This window comes from Aethalodelphis obliquidens, unplaced genomic scaffold, assembly GCF_003676395.1.
Source record: "Aethalodelphis obliquidens isolate GAN/ISIS:26980383/991018 unplaced genomic scaffold, ASM367639v1 scaffold15, whole genome shotgun sequence".
Taxonomy (NCBI): domain Eukaryota; kingdom Metazoa; phylum Chordata; class Mammalia; order Artiodactyla; family Delphinidae; genus Aethalodelphis; species Aethalodelphis obliquidens.
In genome coordinates this window covers 32,272,371-32,294,156 of record NW_020837959.1, presented here as the reverse complement: position 1 = coordinate 32,294,156, position 21,786 = coordinate 32,272,371, and the positions used below count along the sequence as shown (strand labels likewise).

General features: G+C 35.5%; 1 protein-coding gene across 4 annotated transcripts in view; it reads right to left on the bottom strand.

The window, feature by feature from the left end:
- Nucleotides 1-21,786, bottom strand: part of DIS3 (DIS3 exosome endoribonuclease and 3'-5' exoribonuclease) — a 28,187-nt gene that overhangs the window by 5,090 nt on the left and 1,311 nt on the right. For 2 of the 4 annotated variants that reach the window (XM_027116083.1, XM_027116081.1), the window contains 13 exons: nucleotides 19,017-19,210; nucleotides 18,530-18,603; nucleotides 11,448-11,615; nucleotides 10,533-10,697; nucleotides 9,250-9,363; nucleotides 8,981-9,118; nucleotides 8,253-8,399; nucleotides 7,760-7,876; nucleotides 7,395-7,496; nucleotides 6,379-6,443; nucleotides 6,208-6,292; nucleotides 4,615-4,742; nucleotides 1,678-1,764 (listed from right to left, as the gene is read on the bottom strand). In XM_027116083.1, the coding sequence (XP_026971884.1) occupies nucleotides 1,678-1,764; nucleotides 4,615-4,742; nucleotides 6,208-6,292; nucleotides 6,379-6,443; nucleotides 7,395-7,496; nucleotides 7,760-7,876; nucleotides 8,253-8,399; nucleotides 8,981-9,118; nucleotides 9,250-9,363; nucleotides 10,533-10,697; nucleotides 11,448-11,615; nucleotides 18,530-18,603; nucleotides 19,017-19,110 (1,484 nt within the window). In that variant the 5' untranslated portion in view covers nucleotides 19,111-19,210. Of the gene's footprint in view, nucleotides 1-1,677; nucleotides 1,765-4,614; nucleotides 4,743-6,207; nucleotides 6,293-6,378; nucleotides 6,444-7,394; nucleotides 7,497-7,759; nucleotides 7,877-8,252; nucleotides 8,400-8,980; nucleotides 9,119-9,249; nucleotides 9,364-10,532; nucleotides 10,698-11,447; nucleotides 11,616-18,529; nucleotides 18,604-19,016; nucleotides 19,211-21,587; nucleotides 21,648-21,786 lie in introns of those variants that run through there. The other 2 variants (XM_027116084.1, XM_027116082.1) reach the window with 2 other exon arrangements.

The following is a 21,786-nucleotide window of genomic DNA, read 5'->3' as shown; positions in this document are numbered from 1 at the left end:
AAAAAAAAAAAAAAAAAAAAAAAAAAAAAAAAACCAGAAGCTTTAGTAACTCTAGTAATATATAAAATCTAAATCATAAGCATTTTCACCTCTTTATACTGAGTACAAAGAGATTTTTATTCAATTGTAAGTCCACAGAAATAAAGTTTTCTAAGAATTAAAAGCTATTTAGGTCATATCAATTTTGGCTTTAAAAAAATGAAAACTTTCACTAATAAACTTTCACCCCAAAACGAAGAGATATTTAAAATAGCTATTTTGGGTGCGTATTATGGCCCAGGCATTGTGCTATAAGTGCTATATACATTGCAATATGTGTGTGTGTATACATACACATATACAATACATATACACACATATGTATACATATATATGGATACAGATATTAGTCCTGTTTTGCAGGTGAGAAAACTAAAGATGTGTAACATTATTCTCTTGCTCAAGATTAGAATTATCAGTAGAAACAGGATCTGAGCCCATATAATCTGACTTCAAAGCTCTTAACCAATGTGATATTGTTTTTCATTCTACATAGCCTATGTCCACTTAAAATTTAGTTTAGTAAATGATCTGTGTTGTTTAATAGTGCTTTCTTTCTCCCAAGTTACTGAACATGCATTATTAATCTGTCATTCATGTTTCCATTTTTAACAACATCTTATAACTTCTTGACAAGATTCCTAAAATATATTAATTTTTTTTTTTTAATATTAGGAAGACCTCTAATTGTACCTTTAAAACTATGGGACAATCTCTTAGAAATGTGGTTTTTCTTCTTGGTAAGAAGAAATGGGTGATGTTCTGCTTTGGCAAAACTAGATTCAAGATCTTCCTCAAAAAAGCCCTTGGTATTGGGTTCACTGTTCCTATTAACATTAGACTTATTTGCACAGAAATTCACCCAAAGGTATTTTTAAATTTTAGCTCTAATGCTATAACGCACACACTGGTCCTAACTAACAAACTTGAGAATATTCCCATTTTTAATCCTTGGTCATCTACTAGAAAAGTGTAAATGCATGATTAATTTCAGATCACCTTACATAACAGGCATGGAAAAGAGGCCTAACTCTAATTTAATCCAAAACAACCTTGCTCCCTAAATCTTAGCCCAAATCAATAAAACTGTAACAACAATACCTAACCTCTGACTATTCTTCGCAACACCCTATGAGGTAGGTACCATTACCAATCCTATTTTACTGACAAATAAATCGAGTCATAGAGAGGTCAAATAACTTGACCGGAGTCACTGGCAGAAGTGGGATCCAAATCTAGGCAGTCTGGCTTCAAAGCCCAGTGTTTGGCCACTATTCTACCCTATCACAGTATATTCTCTATTAAATACATAAGAAATTAATGAGGGTAATCTTCCTTTACTTACCATAGCTATTACTAGTCAAGTTCTAATATACCACACATTAAGACAAACCAAACTGGCAGTTTTCCTTTTATAATATTTATCTTATAAATAAGATACATAGGTTTTATATAAAAAAGACTAGAAAGTGAAATCATTTATTTTTCTCTATATTTCATAAGTAAAAAAAACTCTGTAGAAATCATAACCCTACTAAAAATAGATATTTGGGGTACAAATATGTTTTATTAATATATATACTAGATATTACCTTAAAATCAAAATCTTATCTACTACCCATCAAAAAAATTGCATACCTGAGTTCCTTGGTCTGCAGATCTATAGGATCATGAGTTTCACTGTCCATGTGGAATCGAACTTCTGGAGAAGAAAGAGTCAAAGCCCTAAATAAGATAAAGAGGTGAATCAGTCATGTGAGCAGTAACAGATATAATTCTGGAAATGATTCTTTTAAAACAGAAAATGATTAGAGCAAGTGCATAACAGTTTTTCTTATGAAAGCTTTATGACCATCTGCTAAGTTTTATGTCCCATTTTCACGGATAGCCTAATATTTTACAGCTCTAAAATGCATTTAAAAAGGGAGGACAGTAGCAACACAACAAAATGAGTCCTTGTGTTTCTCAGGATTTGAATGACTTCTGTACCGAAACTGAGTTTTTACTTAGCTACAAGAGTTTGTAATCAGTTTTATAAATAAAGAAGATAATCAATAGTATTTTATTTACTATAGGAAACAATGTATTAGGGTGAGGGATGGTGGAGAGAGGCAAAAGGGAAGCTGCCATGGGTAGATCAGTAACATCAGAAGATCCCCAGTTCGAAAGTATCTTCCACATACACTCAACCAAGGAGAGGAGACAAACTACAACTAATGTCACAAACACTAATGGCTATTAATATCTGAGTGCTGTGGGTCAGAGAGTGCACTAGGCTAAGTGCTTTACATGCACAGTTCATTTAATGATTTGGCAAGTTCTCCTTTGAAAAGTAAATTCCCACAAGGCAAGGCAAGTATAATGTTTCTACACACCTTGATGCTATTTTCATCAGGTCAGCTCCAAATCAACCTAAAACTAAGAATTTTAATGAGGCTGGGTAACTTTGGACAATCACAAAAAAGGGAAAAAGATGATTTGGGGCAAGTTAAGTGGGATTCCAAGTCCTTTTTTCCCTTGACTCTTCACCTTTATTAGAAGAACTACAGAAGAAATACTAGAGAGGGAATCCCGACAAATATTCCTTTCTTTCCATGCATAATTTACAATAAGGTTCTAAACCACAATTAATCTGTGTTAATCTATACATCTTGACCTAAAGAGCAAGGTATACTAATCACATTTTGATCACTTTTTCTTCACAGAACATTTAAAACGTGACATTTATTCTTTAACATAGACATATGATAAATATAATTTAAGACACAACACATCCTTTAAGAAGGTGAAAGACACCAATTTTTTTTTACTGATTCCTTTCTCTATTCATCCTAAGACTGAGAAGACTCGATGATATGTTTTACCAGTAGATGACTATCTATCAATACTTACAAAACTAGAAGTACAGTGTTCAAGTTAGCGAAATATCTTTCCTGTCCTAATTAGCGGAAGCTGTTACAGATGCAAATTTACATCTCTTACTTTAAAACTGCCAAAATAAATACAGTTTCAATTTGTTTTATTCACTTTGCTTTTACAACAAACTTTCTTCTGATGCCTGGCATACTGAAAACCTTCAATAAACGAATATTTGATGAAAAATGTGTTGTTTTGTATTACAAAAGAAATCTAACTATACTCCTCTTATTTACATCTTAAGGACAAACTTGAGCAATAATTTCATTGGGTTTTACTACATCCAAATTATCCTTATATAGTTCCAAGTTTCAGGAGAAAATTCCCAGAAAACTGAAGTGTGAGTAGAGATAGGGTTGGCTCAGCATAAATGCCTAGAACAACACTGTCCAATGGAACTTTCTGCAGGGATGGAAATGTTCTCAATCCACCTTGTCCAACATGGTAGCCACTAGCCAAATGTGGCTACTGAGGACTTGAAATATAGCTAGTGTGACTCAGGAACTGAATTTTTTATTTTAATTTTAATGAATTTTAATTTAAATAGGCACATCTTATGAAAACAGCACAGATCTAGAGTTTGCACTCCCCAACAAAAACACTTTTAGTAACTACTTGTGACCCTACCCTAGATGGGCACAGGAACCCAGAGACCAACATATGAAAGGCTCAAGAACCTGCTTTACTCTGACAGTTGATGTTTTTCAAGAATCAAATTTCTTCTAACTATTTCAACAAGTTTGGGTACTTGGATACTCCTTAAAACTCCTCTGCAGTTTGGCAAATGCCATGATATAACAGCTAAAAGTTGTAAACCTGCCGCTAGCAATCAGATCTTTGGTAAGACTGCTTCTAGGTGACTCTTAATCATTTAAAAAATGAAGATGTTGGGGGCTTCCCTGGTGGCACAGTGGTTGAGAATCTGCCTGCCAATGCAGGGGACACGGGTTCGAGCCCTGGTCTGGGAAGATCCCACATGCCGCGGAGCAACTAGACCCGTGAGCCACAACTACTGAGCCTGCGCGTCTGGAGCCTGTGCTCCGCAACGAGAGAGGCCGCGACAGTGAGAGGCCTGTGCACCGCGATGAAGAGTGGCCCCCACTCGCCGCAACTAGAGAAAGCCCTCGCACAGAAACAAAGACCCAACACAGCCAAAAATAATAAATAAATACATAAATAAAAATTAAAAAAAAAAAAAAACTAAAAAAAAAAAAAAAATGAAGGTGTTGGATTAAACAACCTCTAAAATCTCTTCCAACTCTAAGTGCAAGAAGGACTTCATCTATATTTATTTTAATATCTGAAAACCAATGTTCAATCTTGAAACTCATTTCTAATTAAAATCAGGAATGATCCAAATAGAACAGTCTTAAGACAATCTTGCCTTCCTAGAATTTCTTCAAGATCTTTAACTCAAACATATCAAGATCTTTGACACAACAGAACTCTTGAACAAACCAGAATCAAGTCCAGAATCAAGCTGCTAATATTTAAAAAGGTATCTAGAAGAAACGGAATGTTTCTACTTAAGAGCCCCTATTCAGCCTATTAAATAATTCATCACTGTCCATGATAAAACACTTTAAAGAGTTCACAAGTTAGCTTAATGCCAGGATAGGTGAATTAAGACAAATCTTAATAACTATTTTTGAAATGTACCCATTTTCAATTCTTCCTTTTTTCAAAATTTTAGCTAGTTTATTTAGTCCACGGAGACTAGTAGTAATACTATCATTCATGGTTGCTGAATCAATTCTCATCTGAGCTTCAGCATATGTAAGGGAAGCCTAAAAAAGAAACCATATGTTAATACAATGCTTATAAAAACTGGCTTACTATGTTCTCATATTTCCACTATATAAAATCCATGATTTCAGAAAACCTAAAATCAATAACAAAAGAAGAGATTCCTATCTATAATATTTATACTCCACACCTATGATTTCTGGTTCATTTACTCTTATCTGATGCATTACACAACATAAGCGAACTTATGTTAAAACAAAATAAAATGGTAGAATGGTTAGTAAATAGTTTAAACTATTTACTCATAGTTCAGTTAATGTATAAATACTTAGGTAATGTTAAAATAAAATAAAAGGAAGGTTAGATTCTCTGATAATGACTATAAAGTGAAATCCTTTCCGGAGAACCAATACTGCCTTACTCACAGCAAATAATTAATAAAATTGTAATAGTCTAGACATTGTGTTTTATAGGAAATCTACTAAATACCCAAAATTAGGTATTTAACCTAAGAATCGGAAAAATCATAGTAGAAAACATTAATTTCCAATTACAATACAAATAGTACCTCTGTTCCTATTTCCCTCCTTATGTAAAACACCATTTTTTAGCTTTTTTTTTTCTAAGCAGCTTTTTGAGTAAAAATCAGGAATAGTACAAGAGAGTTAGGTGATGCAGACCAGGTCAGATTCTTGGGAGGACCAACTTATCTATTAGGGGATAAGAGTTCCCCATCTAAAAATGTTTTCTGTTATATGCTTACTAATTTTTTTTTCATATAATTTTGTTACACTGACCAAGTCTAGGAGAATTATAAACTCATCCTATTTAAAAATACTAATCTAGGAAAATTTAAATCATTCCCACATTACTATCTGTCAGTTTAACATTGCTTTCTTTCCAATCACTAGCTGATTAGAAAAGAATGATGTCAAAGGGAGAGAAAAAGCCGGCAAACTTGGAAAACAGATCATTGGAAGAAAAGTGGTTTGGCAAACATCAGAGGTAGATTCAGGGCAAAATGAGAACACAAGGGAATCTGGGGAAAAGTATTAAAAAAAGGAGAAGAATGAGAAACATAATCTGGCTCCGTTCTGTGTGAACATCGAGCTCAGGCTAGTCCTACTGGAATTCAACCATGATTTATCACATTATTTCAGTGAGAAAGTGTGAGGAACAAGGAGACGGTGTACATGCCATCTTTTAAAATACTAACCAGTTATAAACTGGGACAACTTCAAACACTGGAGTTCCTGAGTTAGGGCTGAAAGAAACCTACTTGGTCTCCTCAAGTATATAGGCTTGGTAAGTTTCTGAATACAGGAATAAACTCATTTCTAAATAACAGCAAAAATTAAGCAAGTAACTGAAAACAACTAGAGTTTGCTGCAACACTGGGGAAAAACTTCTTCTTATTATTAATAAGCCTAACTTTTTCAAAACAATCTAGAACATTGTTAAAAGCACCAAAGATGTTAAACATGAAGTAGTAACCATGAAACCAACCTTTGAATTAATGACACTTTTGGTAAACCTTGTTTTTAAGATTTCTGCATTGTGATTCATTTCCCAAATACATGAAAATGCCAACCTATGAGGAAAAATAGATGGTATTTGTTAATGGGAATCAGTTATAGAAGTAAATACTATGTTTTTATGAAGAAATGTGATAAGTACCTGTCAACGTTAGATCTTAGGGAACATAAGTTAGAGCTAAGCAACTCTGGAACCATGTCAATCCTCTGGAACAAATAAAATAGAGTTGTGGATTACCGAGCTGTCTCCACATGTTTTTTGAGGTTCTACTCTCAAATATCAATAGCATTGAACTTACAAGGGGAAAAAAAAGGCCTTTGTGAAAAGAAGTGAGAAAATGTGAAATAAAAAGTCTATTTCTAGAAAAGTAGTTACACACAATTTTTACAAGAGGGAAGCAATGAAAGAAAACTGGATTTCATGTCAGTCGGTCTAAGTTTAAGTTCTCTACACTACCCACCTAGCTGTGCTCTGAAACTTTGAAATCTCTGGTCTGTACAATACGTTTGTACCAGATAACAGACACAGGCCCTAATAGCTCTACGACTGGACCTTCCTCCAATACTTCACACAAACTACATGGTGTTTTCAACATTCTAAAAAAAGAGAAACACTAAAATTTTATGGAAAAAAGCTACACAGAAGAACTTTGACAATGAATTTACCACAGACTAAGCTTAACTTTCCCTTCTACTTTCACAATTTTTCTCTGTAAGTTTATGGGAGCATACTTAATGAAGAATAAATGGTAAATTGTGACAGAACAGACTCGACTTAACTATATATAAGAAACAGAAAATATATTAATTACCCACCAATAATAAGTTAAATGCTACACAACAATTTATATCAACTACGTCTACTTGTTATTTGGGTCACTCAATAACAAAACACATTGCAATATTTTCACTGATTTAAGGCCATCTTATTCTATGTATGTCTTTTAGCTAATTCATGTACTATTCCAGACTGTTCAAGAATCCAAAAGTGCCCATGATTTTGACAAACTGCACAATTAACAAAGTAGTATTTCATATTTCACTATATACTGAGGCTGTCCTCTTCTCAGGAAATACCTCAGATGGTTTTATTATTAAGAATAAAACAGATGATGGAAATGATGTATCAAAATTCCACTCTAAACTTAACATATTTACCTTTTCACAAAGATACACAGTTGTTCCCCTTCTAGCTGATTCTTGATCCAATGCATTTCCTGGTCTAATAAAATAGCTAACATCAGCAATATGAACACCAACCTTAAAAAGATAAAAAGGATGTCAACATGCTTAATTGGGTAAATGTACTAATGGAGTTCTAATGAGAAGAAATACGGCCAAAAGGAAAAAGGACCTTAGTCACAGTTACCATTTCAATTTTTTACATGCCCATTAGTCTCTGCAGCTACAACTGACTCTACTTGACATAAATAACTCACAAACAAATTCTACAATAGGTCAAAAGAAAATTAACTCAAGACCAGAACTATATTTGGATAGAACGTCATTATAATTATGAATACCTCCAAATTTCCATTTTCAAGTTCTCTACAATGGAGAGCATCATCTATATCAGTACATCCTGGGGGGTCCACACTACAAACACACAGATGTCTCAGGTCTTCTCTGTTTTTCATGTCCTAGAAGATGCCACATTATTAAGAAAGAAAAAACTATTTTGGTGGTACAGATGTAACACAAGCTCTTATGCAATCAACAATATCTATAAATTAAAAAAAAACAGCTTTATTTCTTAATTATAACTGCACATCATGATTTATAACTTGTGAACTCTTCATCTTAGGAAAATTTGACATAAGCTAATGTCTGTCCCCTAGAAAAGTCTGTCTTTCAGTAAAGCAAATGATTTCCATGATACCTAAGAGTTCTGTACCAAACTAAATGCAGGGGAGGAGGGAACTACGGTTTCTACATATTTTAAAAAAACACATACAGAAATCAAACAAAATTAGTAGCTCAGATACAGTGATTCACTAAGAATTCTTTTCAACATACCTTCTCAGTGATGCTCCAGGGCATCTTTGGTAGAAGGCTAAGAACAGCCTGTGAGAAAGGCTGATGGGGAACATCATGCTCAAGTAACAAAACTTCCGTTTCAGTCTCTTTGTCTCCGACTTCACCTAAATTTTTTACGAAGTGCCCCTAAAACCAAAAGATATTATTAGAAAGGTGTATTTTACAGCTTTTTGTTTGGCAATTTATATTTTACTATCACATTAAATCCCTGAACATTTACATATCACTTTAGTATTTCTAAATGTTCTCCACACTTCTTAAAAATGACAACTAGGTAAATTAAAGCTAAAAATGACAAAGACTTCTCAAGTGATTTATGGGGGAGACTTCCCAAGGGCCTGGTTCTCATATAAAAAGGTGTCTGTTTATTTTCTATTATTTTTCAAGTTTAAAATGTGCTTCAAATATCCTATCTTCCAAATTTGTTTATTTGCAATCTACTTAGGTCTCAAATGCTGTTTTTGTAGTAGCTGTCACCAAAAGTTATTTGTTAGGAAGTCTGAGTAAAAGTCACCAAATGATTCACATTGGAATTTCCTAAAATTAATTTTCAGCTTGGACGTACACTTACCAGGTAACTGTGAAATACTTCTAGATCTCAGTATGTATTTTATACAAAAGCAGATTCTATTTTCAGTAAAAGAAGCAACTTTATTCCCAAAGTTTTAATTAAATATTCTAAAATAAAATGATTAATTCAAGCTTACATTTGGATATCTGGAATTTCTGGGCCAACCATCAATAGCAACAATAATTCTCTGCCCTTCTAATGTAGACGCCTTTCTGGTTTCTATCCGAATTCTAGGGATTCTCTTATCAGCAGGAGTAAAGAGATGTCTTCTTGACTAGAGAAAATTAGGAAAAAAGATTTTACACATACAAAAAAGGCTGGGGATGGGGGCAAGGTGAGTGAGGGCTGTAAGTTCTATTCAATGTATTTCATTTTCTATTACATAGCAACATGCTCTTTACTCACCTCTTTAATATCAGACTTGGAAAGCATGCCACAATATGGTCTCCAGTTCCTTCTTATTATTCCAACAACTCTACCTGTAGGCTTTAACATTTTTTCACTTACAGCAGTCTTAAGCTGAGATGTAAAAATAAAAGTAAAAATCTTCAGTTATCTTTCCTGTAAGGATAATGAGACAATTTCCCTTCAAAATTAGAACACAGGTACTTTCTCAGGCAGTAAATTATGACATAAAACTAAGGAATTTTGATGCTTCAAAATTCTAGGCAAGAGCATGCCAAACAAAACTACAAAAACAGTTCCATAGTAAAGCACTACAAAAAAACAAAAGTAACTGAATAAATATGTCAGAACTGGACTCTGCAGTTTTAATATGAAGATTTACTGACTTGCATACATGTGCGTGCACACACACACACACATGCACAGGTCTGGTAATTAAAAGACTAGGATTTTAGTACTAGTTTTCAATAATTAGCTGAGTGGCATTCATTAATTCATTAAAAAAGAGACGTATCTTTAAAGGTTCGTCCTTATCCAAAATATAAACCCAAACAAATAATAGTTTTTATTAGAAACAGCAGAAGAACCTTATGGTATTTCACCTCTAACACTCTCTTATGGCCTGGACTCTGCAAAGATAATGTTATAGTAAGACTCCAGAGTAGTGAATATAATTCATATAAAGAGAACTACTACTAATGTTGTGTGAATTCCAACTAATTGTATTATTGTTGTAATTCTAAAATGGGAAAATAAATAGGTCATATCAGGTAGACTTTAGGTCAAAAGAAACACCTGAAAGCACTCTCTTCATAATAAATATGGTAATAGAGAAGGAATTATTAAACAGACCTATTTGTAAGGGCCCAGAAGTACATCTCTTATGCTGAGGGAACTTTAACATTACATAAAGGCATTTCAGAAAATTTTAAATTTTTATTTACTTAAACCTCACTAATTCAGCCAGACCGTACACCTGAATGTCAGAATTCAAGTTTCATACTCAAGTCTTTTTGTATTTAAACCTTTGTTTTATTTGAGCAAAAGAAGACATTAATTTAAAAGCAGACTACTTAGAGGAAAAGAAATCAACTATGTGTATGACATATATTATTAAACTGACAGAACTATAATTTTATTCATTATACCTAGCGAATAAAATAAATATTAATAAAATAAATCTGAAAGCAATGAAACTTGTTTAATTTTTTCCAAAGACAATACATTAACAACTTATTCAAAGCTTATTCAGACAAAAAAATAAAACTTTCTTGGTTTCATACAATGCATTCTCTCTCCTCTTCTTTCTCCATATCATCTTCATTTTGACCTTCGTCAAGTAAAACCACAGAAGATGGTGCTACCCACTGATTCTTCGGAAGAAGCTCCACAGCCACAATATCTTCATGAATAGCTCGGTTTAAATTTTTAAGTCCTTGTAAGATTATCTGTGTGAAACAGCAAATGACACGTGCCCAGATATTTTCAAAGGCAATATAATAATGGGAAGGTTGCCTACAGAAGTTTAGATATATTCTGATGTCTCTATGTTTCTATTTCCCCTCCTTTATATATTTTCTTCCTTTATAGTGGGGCCCTTTACTCTGCCCTCTTAATTTCTCAATAGCAAATAGAAAAAACATGGTCAGAAAATATGGGTTGTGTTCATGGCTCTACCATAACTCTTACATTAGTAACACAATTTCTTAATCTCTCTAAATCTCAGGGTCCTGATTGGTAAAACAAAAAAGAGAGTACCTACTCTTACAGGCAGAGTTGAAAATATATGAAATGCAGCATTCAAAGCAATGAGATGAGTACCTGCCCAATAGTGAGCACCCCAAAACAACTGCTATTTGCTTTAAAGTGTGTGAAGCTCTCCAGAGCAATTATACATTATGTAAATAGTATTTCCCACAATAGATCATAATACAGAAAATAAAGGTACCATAGTGGGGTTTTTTATTGATTAGATTTTTATTCTCTTAAAAGTGGGTTAATAGTTCTTTTCCTCAATAAGCAGTTTTTTGAAAAAGTGATTAATTCTACTAGTATCTACGACCTTTCACATAACTTTCTTCAAGCTGATAAATTGGGAGGATAAAGCAAACTTAACTTCTTGTACAAAAATGTTAAACACTTGTGAAAAAAAAAACAGAAAACATTTTAGTGTAAAAGGAATTTATGTACACACTTGCCTCTTTATTGTCTTCAGTGTCACCATGAACCCATACTGTAGCTTCTAAGTAATTTTCCCTGCTAGCTCTAAATGTCCCTTGAAGGTATGCACCAGATTTTATGCCTTGTTGTAGCTTACTTAATGGAAGATGCTCTGAAAATATTATTTTTCCACTATCTATTTCATTCTGTGAAATAAACAAACCAAGAGATATAGTTAGTAGTGAGTCTTTTGTATGCTCCATATACAACTATTAACACCATCAGGTATTTTTTAAAACAACCATCACATTATGGTATATACCACTGTATGAATTTGAATGAACATAGCACAGTAAGAAAAAAAAGCTTTCTATTCTTAGAAATACACAAACATTTCCATTTCATTATATTTAGGTGTCAGCTACAGATGCAGAACACTAAGAAACTCTGTGTACCCCCCCTACCCCTACCCAGGCCTCCTGGAATGAAGGTGTGTAGTTAGGTGATCAAGTGAGCGGGTAGGTATATAAAGGGTAATGGAAAGCCTCAACTGCATGAAAAGACTGTGGTTCCTGAAAGCACAAGAAAAGCTATTTTTATTTGGATTATTTTAAACAGCTAAGGATGTTAGATAGAGGTAGGCTGGCGTCTACTGTAGATCCACCACAACACCTTCCAGGATTCTCTAAGACCTCAACATCCACAATCCTGACTGCTTGGCTCCTTTAGTTTTCTTCATTTCCTAAATTCCCTACCTTCTGAGGAGATCACTTTACACCTTCTTTTTTCCTGCTTAACTCTCCAAGTTCCTTGTCTTCCTTCCTCACTCTCAGATGAAGGACCTCAATCTCCACACTGAGAATCAGAAGCAGTCACTCGAGACCTACTTCACCTCCCTACCACTGAATCTGCTCACCTATGTGAGCACCTCCTGTCCTCTATTCAACAACTTTGTCCTATAATTACTTTCTCTCTCTGGAATCAAATTTCCCCCCTCTCTACTATAACATCCTCACCATCATATAAACTAATATAACCTATTTTTAAAAAATATGGACCTATTAAATACTATGATCCATTAAATAAATTAATGATATGGTCTATTAAAATACATTAATTAACTGATTATTTCCTCATAGCCCCAATCTATCACCAAGTCCTAAAATCAACAAAATATTTGTATCAACAAAATATACCCAATATCTGATCTACTTCTCACCACCTTAACTGCTGCTACCGTGATCCAATTTTCTGTCTTGTCTCCCAGGGGTACTAAAATATCCTCCTAACTGGAGGACCTTGCTTCTAATCTATTCTCCTTAGAGCAGCCAAAATGGATATTACTACTCTCCTGCTCAACAGCTGTCTAGCACTCATGGGCTAAAATCCAGTTTTTTTTCCATGACTCACTACACCCTAAATGATCTGGTCTCTACCTACATTTCTGACTTCATCCCTAACATTTTCTCCCTTGCTCACTCCATCCAGCCACACTTTTAGCTATTTCTTGATCTTGCCAACTTATTCTAACCTCAGAGACTTTGAACTTACTGTTCCTTCTGCATGAAATGCTCTTCCCCTAGTTAATGTTAATACATGGTTAACTCCCTTACATAAAGTAGCTAAAATGTCTCTGTTTCAAAGCAATTTGCTTTGTTAACATCCCTCCTAGCTCAGCTTAGACACTACTTCTATCAGGAAGCCTTGACATCCCAAATCGGGGTTAGATGCCCTTGCTAAGTTCAGTCAATTCTCCTATAATGTTTGTTTTGAAAACACAAATGTGTTCCAATGCAATTGATATATTAAAAAATACCAGGTGACAACATAGGAGCACCTCAATACATGAGGCAAATGATAACAGCCATAAAAGAGGAAATCGACAGTAACACAACCATAGTAGGTGACTTTAACACCCCACTTTCACCAGTGGACAGATCTTCCAAAATGAAAATAAATAAGGAAACAAAAGCTTTAAATGATACATTAAACAAGATGGACTTAATTGATATTTATAGGACATTCCATCCAAAAACAACAAAATACACTTTCTTCTGAAATGTTCATGGATCATTCTCCAGGATAGACCATATCTTGGGTCACAACTCAAGCTTTGGTAAACGTAAGAAAATTGAAATCGTATCAAGTATCTTTTCCGACAACAACACTATGAGACTAGATATCAATTACAGGAAAAAAATCTGTCAAAACTACAAACACATGGAGGCTAAACAATATGCTACTAAATAACCAAGAGATCACTGAAGAAATCAAAGAGGAAATCAAAAATACCTAGCAACAAATGACAATGAAAACACGACAACCCAAAACCTATGGGATGAGCAAAAGCAACCCTAAGACAGAAGTTTATAGCAATACAATCCTACCTCAAGAAACAAGAAAAATCACAAATAAAAAACCTAACCTTACACCTAAAGGAATTAGAGGAAAAGAACAAAAACAACCCAAAGTTAGCAGAAGGAAAGAAATCATAAAGATCAGATCAGAAATAAATGAAAAAGAAATGAAGGAAACAGTAGCAAAGATCAATAAAACTAAAAGCTGGTTCTTTGAGAAGATAAACAAAATTGATAAACCATTAGCCAGACTCATCAAGAAAAACAGGGAGAAGACTCAAATCAATAGAATTAGAAATGAAAAAGAAGAAGCAACAACTGACACTGCAGAAATACAAAGGATCATGAGAGATTACAACAAGTAACTATATGCCAATAAAGTACACAACCTGGAAGAAATGGACAAATTCTTAGAAAAGCACAACCTTCCAAGACTGACCAGGAAATAGAAAACACAAACAGACCAATCACAAGCACTGAAATTGAGACTGTGATTAAAAACCTTCCAACAAACAAAACCCAGGACCAGATGGCTTCACAGGCAAACTCTATCAAACATTTAGAGAAGAGCTAACACCTATCCTTCTCAAACTCTTCCAAAATATAGCAGAGGGAGGAACACTCCCAAACTCATTCTATGAAGCCACCATCACCCTGATACCAAAATCAGACAAAGATGTCACAAAGAAAGAAAACTACAGGCCAATATCACTGGTGAACATAGATGCAAAATCCTCAACAAAACACTAGCAAACAGAATCCAACAACATATTAAAAGGATCATACACCATGATCAAGTGGGGTTTACCCCAGGAATGCAAGGATTCACTGTTGGCAGATGACATGATATTATACATAGAGAATCCTAAAGATGCTACCAGAAAACTACTAGAGCTAATCAATGAATTTGGTAAAGTAGCAGGATACAAAATTAATGCACAGAAATCTCTTGCATTCCTATACACTAATGATGAAAAATCTGAAAGAGAATTTAAGGAAACACTCCCTTTTACCACTGCAACAAAAAGAATAAAATACCTAGGAATAAACCTACCTAAGGAGACAAAGACCTGTATGCAGAAAACTATAACACACTGATGAAAGAAATTAAAGATGATACAAATAGATGGAGAGATACACCATGTTCTTGCATTGGAAGAGTCAACATTGTGAAAGTGACTATACTACCCAAAGCAATCTACAGATTCAATGCAATCCCTATAAAACTACCAATGGCATTTTTCACAGAACTAGAACAAAAAATTTCACAATTTGTATAGAAACACAAAAGACCACCAAAAGCCAAAGCAATCTTGAGAATGAAAAACGGAGCTGGAGGAATCAGGCTCCCTGACTTCAGACTATACTACAAAGCTACAGTAATCAAGATAGTATGGTACTGGAACAAAACCAGAAATATAGATCAGTGGAACTGGATAGAAAGCCCAGAGATAAACCCATGCACATGTGGTCACCTTATTTTTTTTATTTTTATTTTTTTTGTGGTACACGGGCCTCTCCCGTTGCGGAGCAGAGGCTCCGGACGCGCAGGCTCAGCGGTCATGGCTCACGGGCCTAGCTGCTCCGGGGCATGTGGGATCTTCCTGGACTGGGGCACGAACCCGTGTCCCCTGCATCGGCAGACAGACTCTCAACCACTGCGCCACCAGGGAAGCCCGTGGTCACCTTATTTTTGATTTAGGAGGCAAGAATATACTATGGAGAAAAGATAGCCTCTACAATAAGTGATGTTGGAAAAACTGGACAGCTACATGTAAAAGAATGAAATTAGAACACTCCCTAACACCATACACAAAAATAAGCTCAAAATGGATTAAAGACCTAAATGTAAGGCCAGACACTATCAAAGTCTTAGAAGAAAACATAAGCAGAACACTCTATGACATAAATCACAGCAAGATCCTTTTTGACCCACCTCCTAGAGAAATGGAAATAAAAACAAAAATAAACATATGGGACCTAATTAAATTTAAAAGCTTTTGCACAGCAAAGGAAACCATAAACAAGACGAAAAGACAACCCTCAGAATGAGAGAAAATATTTGCAAATGAAGCAAGTTACAAAGGATTAATCTCCAAAATTTACAAGCAGCTCAAGCAGCTCAATATCAAAAAAACAAACTATGCAATCCAAACATGGGCAGAAGACCTAAAAAGACATTTCTCCAAAGAAGATGTACAGATTGCCAATGAACACATGAAAGAATGCTCAACACCAGTAATTATTAGAGAAATGCAAATCAAGACTACAATGAGGTATCACCTCACACCGGTCAGAATGGCCATCATCAAAAAATCTAGAAACAATAAATGCTGGAGAGGGTGTGGAGAAAAGGGAACTCTCTTGCACTGTTGGTGGGAATGTAAATTGATACAGCCACTATGGAGAACAGTATGGAGGTTCCTCAAAAAACTAAACATAGAACTACCATATGACCCAGCAATCCCACTACTGGGCATGTACCTTGAGAAAACCATAATTCAAAAAGAGTCATGTACCACAATGTTCACTGCAGCTCTATTTACAATAGCCAGGACATGGAAGCAACCTAAGTGTCCATCGACAGATGAATGGATAAAGAAGATGTGGCACATATATACAATGGAATATTACTCAGCCATAAAAGGAAACGAAATTGAGTTATTTGTAGTGAGGTGGTTGTACCTAGAGTCTGTCATACAGAGTGAAGTAAGTCAGAAAGAAAAACAAACACCGTATGCTAACACATATATATGCAATCTAAAAAAGAAAAAATAGTTATCAAGAACCTAGGGGCAGGACGGAATAAAGATGCAGATGTAGAGAATGGACTTGAGGACACAGGGAGGGGGAAGGGTAAACTGGGATGAAGTGAGAGAGTAGCAGTGACATATATACACTACCAAATGTAAAATAGATAGTGGGAAGTAGCTGCAGAGCACAGAGAGATCAGCTCAGTGCTCTGTGACCACCTAGAGGGGTGGGGTAGGGAGGGTGGGAGGGAGATGCAAGAGGGATGAGATATGGGGATATATGTATATGTATGGCTGATTCACTTTGTTATAAAGCAGAAACTAACACACCATTGTAAAGCAATTATACTTCAATAAAGATGTTAAAAAAAAAAATACCAGTTGATTGCAGAAAATTGCACCTAGCTGAACCAAGCTGAATCCACACGCGCACACACAAACACACTCTCAAACATCTATCAGTTACTTCAGATCACTGTGTTTTACGAGCCACAGCACTTCATCTGGTGTAACAACTTTCTGTTCAAATTTAGATAACCCTCTTTTCACCGCTTCATGAAGTTTCTGAGTGTTTCCCTAACCACATTTTCCCTAAGCTCTGTGGGTTTCATTATATAATTTTGCATGGCACAGTGACTTTGAGGAACACACATGTGTTACAATAGAGTCAACTGTAATTTCACCATATCCTACACTAACCCTACCACAGTGCATAATCAAATACTGTGAATCACCAATGTTGGATTACTCCTTGTTTCTTCTTCTAGACCAAAACAACTATGTGATAAAGGGAGTGTTCTTTTTGTGATCTCCAGTATGGTAGTCACTAGGCACAAGTAGCTCCTGGTTGCTTGAAAGTTGACTAGTACAACTGAGAAACTGAAGTTTTAACCTGAATTAAATTTAAACAGCCGCATGCAACTAGTGGCTACTCATTAGACAGGATAATCCTAAATCTGTATTCTAAAAATCAAGCCCAGCTTTTATTTTCTCACTTCCATTTAGTTTTGTAAAGTAGCTGGTTGAAGACAAGCAGGGATGGAGAAAATGCTGTAAAGACTGGATGTACGTATAATGTTATATTACATAAAACCTATTTTTATATCAATAATATCTACCATTTACATTTACCATAGCTGTTTGCCAGGCACTGAGATAAGAATTTTATGAACACAACTGTTATCACCTCATTCAACCCTAATAACAACACTATGAAGTCATTATTGCTAAGCACACTTTACATACAAGGAAATATTGGCTCACAAAATTTAATGGTTCCCTCTCAAGTCCACTATGGCAGTGATCCCTTTTCTCATCCCTCTGCCTCTAATCTTGCCCTTGATACAATGCATCATCTTACAAATCGAAATTGGAGTAGTCTCCCAAATAAGTAACAATTCTGGTCCTTCTCCTCTGTTCCTCCTAGACACACTCTCATCCACCTTTAATGTCTTTTAGCCTGACAATATAAGGTAGGGAGCCCAGAATCCTATCTGCTAACTTCTCTTCATAGAAGCCTTTTAGGGAGACCTTTATAAGACAGTTTAAAAATTACTAACAGAATAAATTGTTAAGTCCACACTATCTGGCCCCTTGCCTTCCTGTTCTACCTCTTATGACTCCCTCCCTCCTCCTATGGAATTGATGCTACAACTGTATGCTCTCTCTGCAGTGCCCACCACTTCTTTGTCAAATACCTACTCATCACAAGCCAGCCATGAATTCCTTCATTTATTAATCAAACAGATAGTGCCACCTTGTGCCAGGCCCTACTCGGGTTGCTGAGGATATATCAGTAAAGAGCGCTATTTGAGAAAGTCAAGTCTTTAGGACATTTTGATAAGAAGTCTATTAGAGCCACTCTTGTTTATAACCCAACTCCTATTCCAATTCCAGCTTACCCACTGATATTCCAATTTTTAAATTTGGTAACTATGAGCCTAACATCCGGAAGTGGATACATTAATAATTTCACTTTTCAAAAACAAAATAAAACAAACTCAAACATACCCCTTCTTCAGACAAACAAGCAAGACGATCTATGAGTTCGGGGTTAGCAGTTAGGCTTTTTACATATTCTTCACCTGAAAAATAAGTTTTTTGTTCTTGATAAATTCAAATGTGGTTTTTTTTCCTCCTTAGATATGTTTTTTCCCCTTCTTTTGTTTGTGACAGTACATATGTCAATTTTTTTTGGTGGGGGGGAAGCCCTCTGTTGAGGTGGTCACGCCCAAAGGCAGTGGGTCAAGTATATCTATAAGCTTTCATTGCTAAGCCAATTCCAAGTCTTGATAGGGAAATTAATAGCCACTGGTGGTACAACTCACTTAGCTTAGAAATGCTGAGAAACAAAAAAAAACACAAAAATATCACATTAAGTTATATAGGACTATGAAAATACCAAATGGTCAAATGAACATCTGATTATGGGCCTGATGATAGTTTTTACATGCATTTGCAAACATGAACTAACAGTCCAGTCTCCATGGAGACTTACAAGTGAAAGCTGGTATCCCTTCTTCGATGGCTTTCTCTTTGTTTTTCCTGTCATTGGTTATGAAGATAACTCGCAGCTGATTCTCTGCCGACATTTTCTTCAAATGTTCATTGTACCACTTTGCTGCTACTCGAATGGCTCTATCATTCCTGTCATTAGAAGTTTCTCCCTGTAATTGTTCTACATAAGTTTCTCTAAGTGTAATAGAAAGGGAAAAAAAAGAAACAAATGGAAAACAACAGAATCAAACACATGTAAAAAGTCTTAGGACATAAATGCTTAATAATTACTAAACTTAACGTCAATGGTACATCTTTTTCTCTTGAATGTATTCACATTTATAACTCAGAGTGGAAACAAATAAGATCCCTCTAGTCACGTTTTTAAGACAACAACTTACTTGGAAAAGAAGAAAATCACATTAATGGAGCAATAAAAAAGACTAAAATAAATTTTTTTCACCAAAAGAAAAATTCAAGATCAGAATTTCTACTTGAGGTTGGGACACTAAAAAAGTAATAGTCTGTTGGAAAAAAACTATACTAAAACTTTGCAGGTCTGATAATGAGATTTCATTCAAACTGTAGATTAACAGGAATTCCTAAAAGCTATTGATTGTATGATTAGATGATTTGTGATGATATGATTAATGTATAGTTATTAAATACATAATGCACATAAATTATCCATGGTAAACCATGAATAAATGACAAACACCATCTAGGGACTGAAAGACCAGATACAGATATGATTGTATATTCCTTCTAAGTCTATCCACTCTGAGCTATCAAATGTCAGCATACTTATTTCTTTAAATCTGATCTTTGAAGCTAAATTTAAGTACAATAACAAAATTCACCACAACAACTTCTACCTACTTCTTAAAAATTATAGGCTCAATTTTAGAATTCTGTACTTATTTATATGGTTTTCAGAATTATTTTATTATTCACCATTAAATAAACCTGATAATGCTTTTAAGCTTATCAAAGACACTCATAAATTTTTGAATTGGTTTTAGCGTGACTGAGCAACAACCTGACATGAGATTTGCTCGAGTGTCTTAATTCTTCCTGTCAACCCCAGTATTGCTAAGCTCTATTCACTGCACTTAAGCTAACAAAACTGCTAACCTTGGATTAAAAATCCAATGATCATGCTCCACAGACACTAGGTCTTTAAGCGCTAAAAAACAGTGAAGTTTCTGTTTCTGGATTTCGAGAGGAGACAGAAATAAGAAGTCTACAGGTGCTTAACTGATGTTCTTTACAACAACAGTATTTAAGTGTGGGATATAAGAATAAAGAAGAGAGGGCTTCCCTGGTAGCACAGTGGTTGAGAGTTCGCCTGCCGATGCAGGGGACACAGGTTCGTGCCCCGGTCTGGGAAGATGCCACATGCCGCGGAACGGCTGGGCCCGTGAGCCATGGCCGCTGAGCCTGCGTGTCCGGAGCCTGTGCTCCGCAACAGGAGCGGCCACAACAGTGAGAGGCCCGCGTACCACAAAAAAAAAAAAAGAATAAAGAAGAGAAATTTGAGAAATTAAATATTTTTAATTTGCATATTCCAGTGGGATTTCATTATTACATCTACTGTCTAATCTAGCAGTTCTCAACCAGGGAGTGATTTTCCCCGCCAGGGGACATTTCACAATGTCTGGAGACATTCTAGGTTGTTACAGCTCGGTGGATCGGTGGGGAAGGGGAGGTCTGTTACTGGCATCTAGTGCATATAGGCCAGGGATGCGGCTAAACATTCTACAATTCCTAAGACAGCCTTCCCGTAACAAAGAATTATCCAGTCCAATATGTCAATAGTGCCAACATTGAGAAACTCTGATCTAATAAAAGTAAATTAGGGACGTCCCTGGTGGCGCAGTGGTTAAGAATCCGCTTGCCAAGGCAGGGGACACGGGTTCGAGCCCTGGTCCAGGAAGATCCCACATGCCGCAGAGCAACTAAGCCTGTGTGCCACAACTCCTGAGCCTGCGCTCTGGAGCCCACGTGCCACAACTACTGAAGCCCTTGTGCCTAGAGCCTGTGCTCCTCAACAAGAGAAGCCACTGCAATGAGAAGCCCGCGCACCACAAGGAAGAGTAGCCCCTGCTCACCGCAACTAGAGAAAGCCTGTGCGCAGCAATGAAGACCCAATGCAGCAAAAAATAAATAAATAAAATAAATTTATAAGGAAAAAAAAGTAAGCTAGGACTCATCATAAATTATTTCTGTAACATAAGGAACAGGCAATATCATATTTTCTAAGATCACACATTAAGTTCAAACAAAGGTCTTGAATCTGAAACATGAAGAATTCTATTTCTTAACCTTATTGTCGTCAATATGATCTGTTATAAGGTATTAGTTTAACTGTTAAGAGCCCATTAAGAATATATCTGCTTTATATTTTTAAAGCTTTCCTTTACAAACTCCTATATTTTATTAACCTTTGTTGGTTATTTGCTTAATATGGTATACCAGGAACCTAGGCAAATCTCGTCTTCCAAAATCCTATTGCTCGACTCATGCTAAAACCAATTCAAAATGAAAACATTTTGGAAATTAAAGTACCTACCATAGCCGAGGAGCCAGGAGACTTTGGTTCTGGGTTTGACCCAATCAATGCCTATGTGACCTTAGCAAGGTTTGTAAACTCTGTAAGAACCAAATATTACTCTCAGAAGTATGAAACCTATGGTGTATCTTCTGACGATGTCACAGATTACCGCCAGGAACTCTCCCCCCAGTTTAGCTAATTCTATAGTTTTCTGATA